The sequence below is a fragment of the Euphorbia lathyris genome, chromosome 2, assembly GCF_963576675.1.
Source record: "Euphorbia lathyris chromosome 2, ddEupLath1.1, whole genome shotgun sequence".
Taxonomy (NCBI): Eukaryota; Viridiplantae; Streptophyta; class Magnoliopsida; order Malpighiales; family Euphorbiaceae; genus Euphorbia; species Euphorbia lathyris.
The window spans coordinates 60,680,783-60,698,760 of record NC_088911.1 but is presented as its reverse complement, the minus strand read 5'-3'; the positions used below and the strand labels follow the sequence as shown (position 1 = coordinate 60,698,760).

Genomic DNA, 17,978 nt, shown 5'->3' with positions numbered 1-17,978 from the left:
TCTGTCTCCCAACTTCAGGAGAGGAAATCTTAGGTACTACGCACTTCACTGAGGCAACATCTTAACACCTTTTATTTTTGGCGATCAGCTAAATCTACTTCATGACTATTAAAGTCAGCCTTTCAACGGTTAAGATATGATGTTGAATGGGGCAGCACCATTAGTCCTTATTTCCCAACAAGATTTCGGACCCGCCTTATTTTGAATTGCTAAATAAATAGAGAAAAGAAACCTCTCTTTCGATTACTTCATTTGGGTACTGAGAAGACGGAGAGTTGCAGGAATAGAGAGAGAAAGTCAGTGGAGGGGAGTGATTCATGAAGAGGAAAACCCTAAATCGAAGCAATCGGAAGAGGACCGAGACTAAAAAAATGAAGGGCACATTAGCAAGGCACTTGCAAGTTCAGCTAGGGCAAATCTCCGTGATTCCTCTAAAGTACCAGCAATCTTCTTCCTCAACTTCAATCCCCAAACCCTCTTCTCTTTTCCAAAATCTTCTCGACTCTGAAGCTACTGATAAGCAGTTCCACTCCTTGTCGGAAAACCCTACTGTTGCTGCTGACATTGATCTTGATGATAAGCATTTCATTCTCAGCCAGGACTTTTTCTGGTTAGCTTGTCTTCATTTCGTCATTACTTAACTCTAATTTTTTTTTTATCCTTTATCTAGTTCTGATTGTAGGTATGGGCGTATGGCTGTTCCATAATAAATGGTTTAGAATTAGCTGATCTAATTGAGTCAAAAGATACAAGCTAGAGGGAGATTTAGCATATTTGATATTGAAACTTATCAGTGTTCACCATACTTTATTTGCGTGCATAGGGAACGGATAGTTCTGAGGGACCAAAACCCAGAAATTAATTGTTAAGTCCAGATTATGCATTGATCCAAATCGTCCAATTAATTAGAACAAATGAAAACAATAGTGTGTTTTATCCTGCTAGTTATGATGAGTTGGAACGATTGTCTAAGTAAAGATGTATGATTGTCTTGCATCAGCTGTTAATTAAAAGTTAGCTTCTTTTTACGGGGAACAAGGGAAATACCAAATTTAGTACTTGTGGATGGACTTATTTTACACTGCAATGTTATTAAATAGAAGGTTTGATACCCTTGTATATGAATTTACAATCTAATTATCCTTTCTTATGTTATTGTGGTTGTAGCACTCCAGATTACATAACACCTGTGGATCAAAATTTACTGAACAGCCTCGATTGCAACAAGGTGAAGCTTATTGGATGAGTGGATACTGCAGAATGTTTAATATATGCCAAGTATCAAAAAATGAATTTCTTCCATTTGACTTTTTTTTTTTTTTTTTTTTTTTTTTTTTTTTTGCAGGAAAACATATTATGCCCTGACTCACCAGAAAAAATGAACACTGTTAAAACCAAAAAGCTTCGACGGGGTAAGATTAGTTGCTGATATGAGCTTAGTTTTCAATCTCAGTCCTTATTGGTTGAGTACACTTCAAATTATAAAATTTAAATGCCTCATTTTGATCTGTTTATGATCTATCAAATTTATCCCTGTTCTAGCAGCAATTTATCAGGTACTAAATTGCATTTCCAGTTTGTTTTATTTGAAAGTGCATAATGCCTGCAGGCAGTTTCAATCCTCTCAACCCTGGCTCTTTTCACCAGAAAGATTCTGAGGAGATTGAAGAAGATACTTCCAGTGTAGAAGTGAAAATTGAGAAAACAGCTGTAAATGAAACTCAGAAATGCCAAAATTATGTATCACAATCTGCTGTTGCCTTAAGATGTCGAGTTATGCCCCCTCCTTGCATTAAAAATCCGTATCTAATGGATGCTTCAGAAGTGGATGTAGATCCATTTTGTAGTCGAAGATCAAAATGTGCAGGTGCATTACTGTTATTGTTGTGCAAGCAAGTATATGATTGCAAGATTAATCAAAAACACCTTTCCTTCTGTTATTCTCAGGCATGAAAAATTTGCTGTGCTTCTCAAGATTCTTGAGAATTATTATTATTAACAATAGCTGCAATATACAGGTTTTTTCTCGGCAAATATTGGTGGAGATGGTCTTTCACGCTATCTTACAGATTTTCAGGAGATCCAGGTACCTCTCGAGATATCTCAAGCCCTTCAAGTTACAAGTTTTGTTGCTTAAATTGTCCATTTTTCTGTATTTTCTAGCAAATTGGTAGTGGAAATTTCAGCCGTGTGTTCAAGGTTTTGAAGAGAATTGATGGGTGTTTGTATGCTGTGAAGCAAAGCACAAGGAAGTTGCATCAAGATGCAGATAGGTATTTTTCATCTCAATGCTCTTATATATGGATACTCCATGTTTGTTTGTTCCATCAACTAACTTAGACAATCCTGTTTTTTTTTTTTTTTTTTTTTTTTGGCTTTTCAGGAGGAAAGCTTTGATGGAGGTTCAAGCTCTGGCAGCATTAGGTTTGTTTAAGTTTTTCATATTCTGCTTCACGCACCTGACCTTGAAGCCACTATTTTATTAGTTTAACATTTTTATCTCTACAGGTTGTCATGAGAACATTGTTGGATATTACTCTTCTTGGTTCGAGAGTGAGCAACTCTACATTCAAATGGAGCTGTGTGATTGCAGCTTATCCACCAAGAAATCTTCCAAAGCATTCACTGAGGGGGAAGTGTTGGAAATACTTCATCAGGTTGACTTTTTTCTCTGTCCTTCTCATAAAGCGAAATTTATTATAATTATACAGAATGCCTATATCAGCAAAAAGCCATTGTCTATGATGATATATTGACAGTAAGAGGATCTTATGTTGGATTACATTCTAATGCAATTTGTTAAGAGTGATGGTCTTAATGTTTTATAAATTCATTTGCTTCTCATAGAATCTCCAGAATGTTTAAGAAGGCATGATTTAAAAACAGTTAACCTTTTTCACATTGAATTCTAAGCTATTTTGCATGGAGATGGAAAATGAAAGATGTATTTGTAATTCTTTACATATAAAATGAAAAACATTACGTTTTTGAAAAGTTGAGAAGAAAATTGAGGATTTAATGTTAATGCACTGATGGTTAATCATATTAAAATTGAGGATTTAATGTGATTGACCAAGATGAACTGATGGTTAATGCACTGATCTGCTTTCGGAAACACATTTTGTTCTAAGAGATGGGGATTTCAATTTTCTTAAATCATAGAAATGTGATCTATGTAAAGCACAAGTTTCTAGGATTATGGTAACATAAACTTTTCCGAAATGTTAAAACTATTCAAAACCATTTTTTTTTTGTGCAACATAGGTTAGAATTGTAACTGAGACTTATGTTTTGTTCTGCATATTTTCCTGGGAAGCTTTTCCTGTTATATGTGTGCTTAAGGTATGTTGAACAAGTGCTTTATAGGGATTTCATTATCTTTAGCTGTATTTATTGCTTGTTTTATTGTGTGTTATGCTTTTGATATTGAACTTCTTACAGAGTGCAAAGGCCTTGCAGTTTATCCATGAACGAGGAATTGCTCACCTAGATGTAAAACCTGATAATATTTATGTTAAAAATGGAGTTCATAAGCTTGGCGACTTTGGATGTGCAACTCTCCTTAATCAGAGTTTACCAATTGAAGAAGGTGATGCACGTTATATGCCACAAGAGATCTTAAATGAGATTTACGATCATCTCGACAAAGTTGACATCTTTTCTTTGGGAGCTTCTATTTATGAACTTATTAGAGGGTCGCCTCTGCCACAATCAGGATCTCAATTTTTTAATCTCAGGGAGGGAAAATTGCCACTTCTTCCTGGCCATTCATTGCAATTTCAGAACTTGTTAAAGGTACGAGTCATATATGTCATTATCTCTCTATTTGCTCACATATATGAAAATGTGATATTGACATTTTCAAGATGGGGTTTAACACCAGATAAAAAACTCTTTTTAACTTTATTGTTCATTGCATGAAGCTGGATGCAACACCTAAGGACTTGGGATAAAGGCAAAAAATAGATTGTAGTGATCAAGTCTTCTTTCTTTTTCTATTCTATATACAGAACTCTTGCCTTGAAGTTAATAGTGATAGCATAAAAGAATAGGGTAGCTTATTTCTTAAATTATCAAACTTTGTCTCATTACTGAAGTTGCAAGTTTAGTATAACTGCTTAAACAGAGTTGAAGTATTGGTAGTTAGATGAAACTGCTTCTGCTAAGGAACAACATTTAGGTTAACATGGTAATATATTTATGTATACTGTTCTAGTTTGAGAATGATGACAATTGACAAGCTTTGCACTTAATGGCCTGATGTAATACGATGATTTGGTACATGTGGTCAGGTAATGATAGATCCGGATCCAGTTCAGCGGCCTTCTGCAAAAGAATTAGTAGAGAATCCATTATTTGACAAGGTTCAAACAAGTTTCAGAATCTAGATGGGACATCAATTTTTGTATATGTTGCCACTTAATTTGGACAGCACTTGGCAAGATAATGAGTGGCCGATTTTGTAACAGTTGGTTCACCCACAAGGTACAGTTCATGTAAAGCGCAAGAGGAAGGATGTCCTCAGAAAGTTCTGTATTATGGAGTGAAGGAATATGCAAGTTTAATTTAATGAAGTAACCTCCTAACTTTTATTTCCTAGTGTATTGAAATTCTTACCAAATAGAAAACTGCCCTGCTCGTGTAAGCTAGTATCAGTATCTACTCTCCGTTTTTTAGAGGATGTCATGTTATAAAAACAAAGAATATTCCGTATTCTTTTTTAAAATTACAATGAGCTTTTCTAGAATACACCATTTTGCATTTTTTGTTACAATATTTAGTTGAATATGTAGGTTTGGACTACATCTCTAATGAACCACTTAATTATTTGCTTTTTAAAATCTCTTATTGGCTACAACTTTCTTCCCATTCCAATTTTGTAAAGAAAAATTGGTTGGAAATTCAAAATTTAGAATAACAATGGAGGGAGTATTTTAACTAAAAATTGAGTAATGTTAAAACATACAATAGCTATTTCAAATTTATCCATGCAAAGTTTAGTGGGAAAATAATGCTGGCTTAGGGAGCAATTGAGTTTTAGGGAATGTAAATAGGGTAAATTATAAAACTGGTTCAAATTGGAGGTACATAATATATATATATATATATATATATATATATATATATAAAATTCTTCTTCTTCCTCTCTTCTTCTCTGCGAATTCGAAATATTCGTTTTTATGCTATATCGAAGTTCTTTCTTCTCTTCGATTTTAATGGTAAAAAGCGGCAAGAAGGTACGTATCTACCGTCTTTATGCGATTTCGAAAGGTTTTAGGATTATGTGTTCTCGTTTTCCAGCGATTTTGGTTTAGGGTTTAGTGTATCATTGTGTTTTTTCCACTAGTTTATAGCTATATTTTGCAAACTGGTACTTAGAAATAGTTCAAAATGATAGTGAAGAGTTCATTTTGTCCATAAAACTACTTCGCGATTTTTGCCAACTGCGAAGCAAAATCATCGCGGTTGAGGCAAAACTGCGAAGAAAACCTATAACCACGAATCCTTTCGCGGTTGAGTTAACTGCGAAGCTAGGAGTGATCTGCGACTTCGCAGTCTTACTCCTGCTTCACAATTTGATCAACCGTGAAGGAAAATACACATGTTTTATTTCGTGGTTGTGACCAAACCTCGAAGTAACCAAGTAAATGGCAAAGGTCTTTTTTTTGCATCCTTTGCCTAAATTGAGCTACATTTTGTGGAAGGTTGATTCATCTAAGAATGATTCAAAAAAGAGGAAGAGGGTATCAGTTGATGACAGTGTAAAAGACATCAATTTCAAGTATCCTTATAGCTAGAATACAAAGACATCAACCATAGTGAGGAGTGATTGAGATGTGATGAAGACCAAATGAAAATGTTTAGGAAGACTTGTTTTGGGCATTTGGCGGATATGGATGTCTATATGTTATCAAGTCCTCTATGCCATGGGGTCATTATGAGAGAGATTGCTTCATCAAATCCAAAACATAAAGAGATGTGGTTCAACGTCAAAGGAGTTGAACTCAAATTCGACGATTTTGAGTTTGGACTTATCACCAGGTTGAGATTTTGTGATCCTTCACCAATTGTGAAGTGATCGAGTAAGTTGAAGAAGGCAAACAGATTAAGAAATCTGTACTTCCAAGGTAGTCGGGTCTTAACACATAAACAAATATACAACACCTTCGAAAGCACAAATTGGAGCCTTGAAGAAGATGGTGATGCAGTCTTCATGGCTATGTTGTCATACACAGACTCCTATTCACCACAGATCCTCATCATTCGGTTGATCCTAATATTATCAATCTCACTGATTTTCCGAAGATGTTTGATGAGTTTTCATGGGGTGTGTTTGCTTGGAGGAGACGTATAAAACATTGCAATGAGCTGTATTTGCTTCAAGAAGAAAGGGGGGGGGGGGGGGATCTGAGGCGTTCAATAAGGGTAAGATCGATAAGGCATTCCATATCAGCTAGTTAGTCTAGCACAAGCCTTTCAGGCATGCTTTGTATATTTATTTGATCTACTTGATGTTAGATTTCCGTTGCATTTGAATTGAATTGAAATGTTTTATAGGTTTGGATACTTGAGGTATGGAGTGCGACTCAGAAATTCTATATGAAGAAAGACAAAAGCGTGCTCCCTTGTTTAAGTAGATGGATAACTTTTTCTACATCTAAGTATTGAACCCAGAAATTCAAATAGGAAACCTAAAGGATTTCTTCTATATGACAATTATTGAACATCTATGCATTGTTTGGCATGTTATGCTACCCACATGCAATAGACCAACAAGAACTAGCCATATACAACATTCTAAAATGTAAATAAATCAATCAATAAGGCAATTATTTCAACTATGACAAGGGTTTCACTATGCAACGTTTCAACTATAAATTAATCAATAAGAGCATGTTAATAGACCAACAACAACAACTATGTAATGTTTGGCATATTATGCTACCCACAGGCAATAGACCAACAACAATAAGTTAGAGCATGTTCGAAACAACTGTTGAACATTTATGCATTGATTCTGACCTTGTGAAGTCCATCCAAAGAAAGTACTTAGCCATTCAATCAACATTAGAAATTGCTATGCAACTGGGATGTAAAACTACAAGGTAGATAAAGCCATAGCTTATAAATTGCCCATGTTTGTTTTAAGCCATAGAGTGACTTAAACAACTTGTAAATAGTTCCCTAGGGTCCATTTTATAAAGTATTGAACATCTATGCAATTGTTTCACTTCAACTAGCCAAGGGTTTCACTTCAATAAATAAGAGCATGCTAATAAGGGTTTTGTTACAATTATTAAACATCTATGCAATGTTTGACATGTTATGCTACCCACAGGAAATAGACCAAATAATAACTAGCCACAATTCCAATACAACATACTCACTGAATATCTAAAGTATAAGAGCATACAGAGCATGCTTCATAAATAGAACATGTTTCTCAAATAAGATAACAATCAATCAATCAATCAATCAATCAATCAATCACATACACTCAATAAGTTAAAGAAATCTTCCCATGTTATACTCTTCAATCCATCTTCCCATGTACATAAGCATTCTTAATATCCCTACAAATACTATTTTCAAATAAAAAGAGACTCAGATCAGTTCATAATCCTAATGTTAATAATATTTGCAAATAAAAAGAGCAAGATCTACCTATCTCAGCATCACCCACAATAGCATCACGAAGCATATTGCCCACTCGTAACATGAATTGAAATGACAAAATCAATGTAGGTAAGATAAAGACTCACTCTTTTCATGAGTGAATCTTCTAATTAATACAAAGAAATCAGTGTATCTAAGCGAAAGATCTAACTGACAATTAATACATCCTTATTCCAACAGCTGAAATCTACATCCGCAAGAGTAAATCTGATGATTATTAAAAGTTTGATGAGAAAAAGATAGATTAAGGAACAATGGAACTCTAATACATCGAGGAACAGAGTAAATCTGACACACCCCCACACGCGAATGCCCACTAGGCTTGAAGCGTGCACAATACAGGCCCAAATTACCATGTCATGGAACCGTTTTAACCAACAACTCAAGATAATAGTTAAAGGTCCACTTCATATTAATATCTGACACACCCCCACACGCGAATGCCTACTAGGCTTGAAGCATGCACAACATAGGCCCACATTACCATGTCCTTCAATTAACTCAACAAATGGAGGCCGCCAGGAATCGAACCCTGGACCACTTGGTCAAACCAGCTCTGATACCATGTCATGGAACCGTTTTAACCAAAAGTTCGAACTGATAGTTAAAGATCCACTCCATATTAATATCTGACAATATATAAGAAATGTCATCTGATGGTTAAGTAATTTTCAATTAAAAGCGTGTTTTTTTTAAATGACAGACGTGTGTCATCGTAAGGTCCCATGTGCTTTGAGGTTCTTTTCACATAAACATTCAGATGACATAACTTTAATATAGTGTCCCAAAAAACATTCAGACAATAAAAAAATGAATGCCTGTCATATATCTTGTGTCATGTGAAAGAAAAAATGACGTAGTGAAGATTGGTTTATAATAATAAGTCATTTAATGCCACATCCTCAAAGATAAAAGTCGATTATGGCCTTACTTAAAGAAATGAAGATAAAGAAAGAGGAGAGAGAAAAAAATAAATATACAGTATATGTTTTAATTAAAAAAATAGAATAAGTACTTTGGACAATTTTACCCTTTTCTATATCATCAAAATTGACGGTGTTAGGCAAAAATCATCGATTCTGTAACGACGACAACCTCAATCCTTGATTTGCAAAAAAAAAAAAAACCCACAAGGAGTTAAATGTGAATCGGACAAATTGAGGAAAAAATAAAGATTATCATTACATCAAAATGAACTTCTTATTTTTATTTTTAGTGTCTTTTAATTTCTTTATTTGAGTGATTTAAAATATTTGTTGAATTTGTGGATGATTTATTAAGTTTACGTTTTGTTAGATTTGTAATTTATTTATTTTATGTGTTTATTCTTAACATGTAAGGGTATCCGCGGGTACCCGTAATTTAAGTGAGAAAAGTATGAGTTTCAAGAAGTATACTCATTCGGTGCATCATACGAACGCCTCGACTCCACTTTGGGGATCTGGGTCCTTCAGGCTTACGAACTTGCTGGACAGGTGAAGGCGAACGATAGTGTCTTCAGTATGGAGGACTACCATGTTTCTCCTTGGATCTTCCCCGTACCACTTTTAGTTGAGACTCCTCAGAAAATCTTCTTTTCTTAGGACATGTTCGAACGTCTTGGTGTCCCGTTGAATAAGATGTTGAACCATTTCTATCTCCATACCTACCAGCTTCTTTAGCCTTCCTCAGCTCTATCCGCATTACCTCCATCCGTGTTGCATACTCTGGCCTAAGGATATTCATGGATTCTTGAACAGATCCAATGTTTTATATTAATTGCTTCGTTAGGCCATCCATAAACCTACATTGCTCATGGTCTAATGACCCCAAATAAGTGTTTATCCTTTGATCTAGGGCTGGAGAGATTTGCAATGGCACTACCAGATTATTTCTAAAATCTACCAGGCCACGATTAGGTGCGGCCGATGTGCTTGGGATATCCTCAGCCCGAGGGTTAGGTTGAACCACGAAACTGTGAACATGTGCCATTATCACGACGACCGTCCATGCTCACTGCACCAAGTGATGTCTTCATTAATGAACACATTTTTCCAGTCACGTCTTCTGATCACCTGAATCAGTAACAAACAGTCAAAGAGGTGCCAGATTCTGAGGTCCCCTCTCCGTGATGCTTAAGTCAGCAAATTACTCGAAAATACAAAACAACTGGAAAGTAAGTGATGGAAGATTCTCAGTAATAAATGATGTACATGGAGTTTAGATTCCAATGCTATTTATAGACAATCATATACCTGAAATGTTATGTGCTTTACATGTATCAGCTCTTGATTGGTTTTGGCGACAATCTACATACGTGTCAGCTGGTGATTGGCTTCATACTCTTTTCTTTTATATTATTCCATAATATACGGCTTGATTTAGGGATTAGGAGCGTGTCTTTGGGGTCCGGAACAACCATTAGTCCACGTTTCCTATTAGGCAGCTTCCTGAAGAAATTCCTACTCGAGCTAGCTTTCGTGATCTCTCTTGACATGGGCCTTTAGATCAATCCCATATGCTAGATTTGGTTGGGCCTTTGCCCGAGCCCATTCATTTTATGCTATAACAACGGGTACCCATGATTTAAAAATAAGAGGGTAAGAGTTTGAGATTAATTTTATCTACGGATACCCTATCCATTGCCATCTCTAGTATCATTTTCTTAATACACAAAGCCTGTTTTTTTCCTAGTTAGACTAAAGCCCTGTTTGGTAAAGAGCCTTTTGAAGTAAAATTAGAAGTTTGAGCCACTTTAGAGGTTTTGACTAGTCAAACCTCTAATAGTGGTGTTTGGTGAAGAGAGGTTTGAAAGAGCTTATTGGGTCCAAAAAGCTAATTTTGAAAAAGCTCATTTTAGAAGTTTTTTCAATTAGCTTATTGCTCCATCTCTTTTTATGGACATTTTTACCCTTAATTAATATTTTTTAATCCCAAATAATTGCTTTACCATGTTCTTATTTGTCATTTTACACGAACAACTATTAGCAATCAGCTAAGTTTTACCAAACAAGTTCACACAATTCGCTAGTTAAATCCGCTAACAAAAAATATAATCAGCTAACAGCTAATGTAATCAGCTAACAGCTAATGTAATCAGCTAACAGCTAATTGCCAAACATGGTCTAAGAGTCTCCACTCCTATATAAAAAGGCCCAACTCACCCATCTTTACTTTCTCTCCATCTTTCTCTCTATAAGTACAAAATTACTGGAGTATAGAATTATGAAAAGAGTAGACAATTTGGAGGTCGAAAGTCATTGGATGTAGTTATTGCTTACCATATGCTCAACCCCTTCACCATTTCTAGACTCAATTTTTGAACAACTAATCTCATTAAGTATGTTTCGCTCATTCGTGGAAAATTACGGGCGTGCCAGAGAATTATAGTATTCTCGAATTATGGAATGAAATTGAGTGTGCTTTTTAACTTCTACGTAACAAATGAAATTGCGCCTAACTAACTTCTAATTATCAAACGATTGTATGGAATACATAGACCGTAAAATTTCAAAGATTCGATTATCAAAACGATACACACCTTACAGAAATGATTGAACAACAAATAAAATAAAAATATACTGGAAAACGTGAATGAAACTTGAAATCTGAAAATTGAAACTAAGAAAATAACTGAGAAATCTAAAGATGCTGAAGTCTAGAGATAATTAGCTAGAGTTTTGCTTGGGTGTGTTGAGTTGTTTAGTTGTTGAGTTGTCCATTTTTCATCGTGATTTGTTCCTTTAATAGACGTTTGGGGTAACTTCCTGCTTGTTTCCACAAGACACGTTCTCCACATTCAAACCACGTCTTGAATAACTGCTCCACTTTGACTTTCACGATGAAATTGATTATGACGCCTTCTAACTTTCCTGTTTTCTAATTGGCTCGCAAAATACACATTAACATATTAAATGGCCTTCTGAGTTCCCCTATGTTTACTTTAAGTCCCCCCTGATGTCCACTCTAGAAAATTGGTTTCCCCTGAGTTATGCTATAGGAAGTTGATTTCCCACGAAGTACACTACATGGTTTCCCCTAAAGTACACTACTTGAGATATTTCCCCTGAGAGAAACTAAGGTTCACTCTAGGAAATCTTAAGTGAACGATAACTAAGAAAATATGAAAAGTTTCCCAAAATGAAAAGTTTCCTAAACATGCATTTTAAGAAAAGTTTCCTAAAAAAAAGTTTATCCCATAAAAAAAGTAAACCAGGATATGCAATAAGAAAACTTTATTTTTGGTGCAAACAAAGTATAATTCTCAATTTTGAAAAATTGAAAAAGTCTACATAATGCATTAATAATATATATAAGGTGTAAAAATATCTCTAATATTGACAATCAAGAGTAATTTTACCGAAATGTAAAAAAATTATACAATTTTATCTCTAACTTTAGAATGAATGGAGTTGGTTTAATTCCTATAATCCTGCCAATAATTTTATATTTTAAAGGATAAACGACTTTATGTCAACTTATTATTAGTAGTAAAGCCAAATAAATGATCACTTTCGTTTCGTATGCATTTTGTGCGATTAAGCGGTGTCATGTACTAATTCAAATCCTTAGGTGCTGCCGTTTGCCGCTAACCAACGAATCATTAAACGAACCATATTTAGGTGCTTAGGAGAATATTCGAACGCGGATCATTAACCTCCATTATTCAATTTTATTTATCTTTTACTGACCTTTCTTTCTTTCAATCTTGATAGGGTAGTGTATTATATTTAATTTCTGTATTTCCCAACTATTTCTCAATTCTTTGCACAAACTTTCTCAATTATTTACTTTATTAATATGTAAAACCAGTTTTTTCTTATAAATAAAGGTATCACTCCATAATAACAATTAAATTTTTTATTTTTTTTGTTATCAAATAGACACTACCTGGATTTGATTATAGGACAACATATATAAAAAAAAACCCAAAGAATTAAGAATATTCCTAGCTGTTCACAAGGCTGCCGCCATTTTTCATTTTTCTATGCCGGCATCCATGGTTTCATCACTGAACTGAGCGCCCTTATCACTTTAGATGAAGAAAACTCACCCGATTTGATCCTACAGTCTGATGAAATCTTGGTGCAGGAGCGTCTGAAATCGTTGAGTCTTGTGGGAACATTATTGACTGATCGGAACGTTAAAATTGTTGAAACACCTTTCCACATGATTTTGATCTGACAAAATTATTTAAGTTAATCACATGATTAAACAATTAAATTTAAGTGCTTTGATTTAATTGTACTAATGTGCTTCTTCAATGTTGAGTAAGTTTACTAACGAGAACAGGAACAGAAAGCCTATAAAAGAAAGACAAAACAAAGTCAGCAAAAGCAAGTCACACAGCAGAAGCTGAGTAAGAACGCAACTTAGCTTTAAGAAAAGAAATGTCTTCTTCAGAAACGCTTGAAGGTGAAGCCGCCAAGTCAAGCTGAGTATTCGTCAGGTTAGCATCAATGATCCATCAACTTGCAAGACAAGGTCTGACAAATTTCTAAAACAAATCAGAAGCCTTAAAAATCTGTACAGAAGACCATTTCGAGAAAGAGCATGGACCATCTGATTTTTGCTAGAAGACAAACCTCGCGTATGAAGACAAATCTGGCATAAGAAGACAAACCTGGCTCCTGTCCGAAACAGAAGACAGGATTGGCCTGCAGCTCTGGAAGCTGACCACATGATGACGAAGAAGACCGTTTTCCCACAACGACTATGTCGGAATTCAAATCATTAAAGCCACAAGATTGCTATAAAAAGGCAAAATCATCACTTGGATCAACCACACATACAACAACATACAGATAGAAAAAGAAAATCTTCATGAAGTGAGAATCCAAAATAGAAGCTGTCTGAAAAGAAAAAGCAAGCTCTTACACCAAACTCCAATCATTGTGTAAAAGTCCAGAGTGATTTTATTCATCTAAAGTGTTCTTCATTTAGTGAGAACAATTCTTGTATCATTTGTAAAAGGGTAGAAGAGTGAAGCTGAGTACTCGGTTATAGTACTCAGTGGTAGAGAGAAGCTGAGTACTCAGTTATAGTATTCAGTGGTAGATAGGATTGAGTAGACGAATAGAGGATGATACTCTTGCATACTCAGTTGCTATTGTAAAAGGTTTGTGCTCTACCTTTAAAGAGCTCAGTAGAGGATTGAAAAAGCTCGGAAGGATTCCGGAGACTGGACATAGGCGGAGAGGCCGAACCAGGATAAGTCTGCTGAGTAACTTCTAGCCCTTCCTCTTGATATATATTTATGTATGTGTGGCTTGCTTAAAATTACTCAGTAAATAATCTGTACAAGCTGAAGCTGAGTAATCTGAGTGCTGAGTTGGAAACTGACTTAAGTGTTATTTCCCAACTCACAACTGAAACAGCTCTAGTCAGTATCTGATTAAAGCTGTCTCATATAACACTCAGCCTTGCTGACCTGAAACTAAGTTAAATTATCAAACATCCAATTAAGTCAGCATTATTAAGTGAAAAAGTTATATTAGTTCCTAACCCCCCCTTGGAACGAAACCTGTCACGTTACACGGGACCAACAAGTGGTATCTGAGCCTAATAGCTCACTAATCAAGATAAAACTATCTTGAGCTGATCCTTGTAATGGCTGAGAACATCACTCATTTCCTTCCAAGAAATCAAACAACCCAGATACTCCCTGAGGGATTGTCTATTAGTCGACCTCCTATGTTCTTTGGATCTAATTATACATTTTGGAAGAACATGATGAAAAACTTCATTCAGGCAACAAATATGAGTGCATGGCTAGCTATAGTCCAAGGCCCTTTTGTTCCCTATGAAATCATTGACGGTGTAAAAACTGTCAAAAGCGAGGCTAAGTGGTCAGAAGATGACCTTAAGAAATTACAAAATAATGCTTCGGCTATCAATATGCTTCACTGTGCGTTAGATGCTGCAGAATACAATAAGATTTCAGGTTGCGAGTCAGCACAAGAAATCTGGAAGAAGCTGGAGGTTACCTATGAAGGAACCAGTAAGGTCAAGGAGTCCAAAGTGAATCAACATATGCGGCTGTATGAGCTGTTTGAGATGAATGATAATGAGGACATCTCTGAGATGAATGCAAGATTCACCAACATAATCAATGAGCTTAAAAGACTCGGCAAGAACTCAACTGATGCTGACTCAACTGATGCTGAGGAAATGGCCATGTTCACCAGAAAGATGAAGAAGCTGTTTCGAAAGAATGACAAATACAGCAGAAGGTCATTCAAGAAAGGTGACAAGTACAAAGCTGAGTCTAGCGACAGCAGACACAAGAAAGACAGCTCAAAGCCCGTTACTTGCTTTGAATTCCATCAAGCTGGGCACATCAAATCAAGCTGTCCCACTCTGAAGAAAGAAAAGAAGAGCAACAGAAAGACTATGGTGGCAACTTGGAGCGATAGTGATGAGTCAACCTCGTCAGAAGCTGATGCCACTGAGTCAGCAAACATCTGTTTTATGGCTGATGAATCTGTTGACACCTGCCATTCTGAGCAAGCTGACCTGTCTGGTGGGTCTGACCATGAGGAACACTCAACCGAGGTAACATCTCTACCTTTGCTCAGAAATGAAATGACAAATGCCCTAAGTGATCTCTATACACTTATCAAAAAGTGTAATAAGAAAATAAGAGCACTCAGCAGGCGATGTGATGAGATTGAAGAAGTCAAACTCAGTGACCTTCGACATCTCCTCCAGGACAATACCAGGCAAGATGAAAATCTAAAAATCATGCATAGGTTTATCTCTGAAGTCCAATCAGACTCTAAAAAGCTGAGAAAGGACATCACATCCATACAGAACCAGCTGAGTTCATCGGCTAAGAAAAGGTTCTATTCAAAGACTGAGTATTCGGGTCCTAGTCAGCAAAGATGGTACACTCAGCAGAATAGTCAGTGTGACTGTTGTAGAAAGAAAGGACACACTATAAAAGTGTGTTGGTATGCTCAGCACCATCCTGCTGACCAAAAATGGAAATATCCCCAAAGGGTAGTTTATTGTGACTTTTGTGGGAAAGATGGCCACACTATAAATGTATACCGTCACAAAATTAAATATGATGCATCACCTGTTGACTCTAACAAGCAAGGACCCAAAAAGACTTGGGTACCTAAAGATAACTAGTTACATTGCAGGTGAGCCTGAGGTGTGCTGAGAAGTCAAAGCTATGGTACATTGACAGCGCATGCTCAAGGCATATGATTGGTGATGAAACTCAGTTCATCACACTTGCGCATAAACGAGGAGGAAATGTAAGTTTTGGAGACAACAAAAAGGGTAAGATAGTAGGGTTAGGTACTGTTGGAGGTAATCCTACTATTGAGTCAGTCTCCCTGGTCAGAGGACTCGAATATAATCTACTGAGCGTAGCTCAGCTGTGTGACAACGGTAGAAAGGTTGTATTCGATGCCACTGAGTGTAGAATACTCGGGCAAAACAAATGAGCCGATTTTAACTGCACCTCGTGTTGACAACGTTTTCATGCTAAATTTAGAAAAGAAGTTTTCAAAAAATATATGCTTAGTGTCAAAGGAAGATAATTCCTGGCTATGACATAGGAGACTTGGTCATGTAAGCATGGATCTCCTTGCCAAATTAGCAAGAAAGCAATTAGTTGAGGGATTACCCAAACTCAGGTTTGAGAAGGATCAATTGTGTAATGCTTGTCAGCAAGGTAAACAAACTAAAAAATATTTTCAAAGTAAAAATGTAGTCTCAACCAAGCGTCCATTAGAGTTACTACACTTAGATCTTTTCGGACCAGTCCAGCCGCTGAGCTTGGGTGGTAAGAGTGTTGGGGTTTAGTGTCCTATAGACAATTTTCTAGGATACAAACTTAATGTAAATGAATTGTTCTTTATATCATTTGTTTAATGAGATATACGTTTTATAACTATATAAAGGCAATCCTTTTTAAGCACTAAATAAAGTCTAATAAAAGGAAATCCGTAAGTTTATTTAAAGTGATTATAAAGTGTTCATACAAGCATGAAGTGAGACAAAACTTTATAGTAAACTGATAAACTTAAAACCACCCCAAGTCAAGTGATATGTTTGGGATTGACATATCACTGCTGAGACTTGTATGTAACAATGTCTTATGTCCGATAGAAAGCTGATCTCACAAGCTTCATATATACAGATATCTGGACAGTTACATAGATCCGATGAAACGTTGTTCATTAGGATTGGGGATCCGATTTAAGATAACAGGATGGGTAGATTCATCATTGTCACCTGTTCATCTCATTGGTATTAATAGGTATAACTAATCCTCAGACTCAAAGGAATATTAATTGGTATTCTGGATTACGGAATGTGATGCTTTGACTCTGGTGTAACACGATCCTTAACAGAGATGACTCTGGGGTGTGAACATTAGACGTTGGGTATCATAGGAAGTAATTGCGGAGTTGTTATATATTGTATTGAACATTTATCACTCCCGATAAATGGGAGATACATCCATGGATCGCTTGTGGAAGACTCGACTCTAAATCCTTGCAAGGTGATAGCTTAAGAGTAAGAAATACAGATTTCACTTAACCTATCTTTTTGAGTTGACTCGGCCTGTACAAGTAAAACAAACGTCTCGCTATATGTGACTTGACATCACCCATAGTCATAAGATTCAGTTCAAGGATGTAGTTGATAAAGGATCGAATTATACTGTAACTAATACGGAAAGGTTAACGACTGAATCAACCCGTATTCTTATAGCTCTGGGGGAATGATTACGGACTTGCTAATCACATACTCTGTACATCATTCCGTTATGCAAAGATTAAATATAATTCTTTGAAAATTAATTTAATAACGCTGCATACGACTAGAAGCAATAAGAACCTAATGGATCACACATAAGACTTGGAACCTAAAAGAGAGATAGATGTTAATTAATTGATAGAAGCCCAATTGAGCCTAATAAGGCCCATGGACATAAGGGGGTCGAAATTCATGTAGTAATATACATGAATAATTAATTTGATTTTGTTAATCCTAATTAGATTAGGAATATGAATTAAATTAATTAAGAGATAATTAAGTTAGGAGTTTTAATTAGATTAATATACTCCTATTATTATCCAATAAGGTTATTATTATCATCCTTAATATATTAGATATATAGTGAGATAATAATTAGGAATTCTATTCCGAATGAAATTCCTATTCAGTAACCTAATTCTATCTAACTAGGGATTAGATACAAGAGATTATAAATACCCCTTCCCTTGAGATTTTCGAAATCCAAGAAAGCCATACCCTACTGTGATTTTCGAAATTCACCTAGTCCAAGAGAGAGAAAATTC

The 17,978-nt window shown here is 35.7% G+C and overlaps 1 protein-coding gene across 2 annotated transcripts; it reads left to right on the top strand.

The window, feature by feature from the left end:
* The first annotated feature begins 207 nt into the window (after positions 1 to 207).
* Positions 208 to 4,749, top strand: LOC136218389 (wee1-like protein kinase). 2 transcript variants are annotated; one of them, XM_066005230.1, is made up of 10 exons: positions 208 to 610; positions 1,168 to 1,228; positions 1,346 to 1,412; positions 1,610 to 1,867; positions 2,019 to 2,086; positions 2,164 to 2,273; positions 2,384 to 2,424; positions 2,509 to 2,657; positions 3,460 to 3,795; positions 4,293 to 4,749. In XM_066005230.1, the coding sequence occupies exons 1-10, from the start codon at positions 318 to 320 to the stop codon at positions 4,386 to 4,388; spliced, it is 1,479 nt and encodes a 492-aa protein (XP_065861302.1). In that variant the 5' UTR covers positions 208 to 317; the 3' UTR covers positions 4,389 to 4,749. The 2 variants fall into 2 exon arrangements, with proteins under 2 accessions (XP_065861302.1, XP_065861301.1); XM_066005229.1 differs by having other exon boundaries at positions 210 to 610; positions 3,442 to 3,795.
* Positions 4,750 to 17,978: the final 13,229 nt, after the last annotated feature.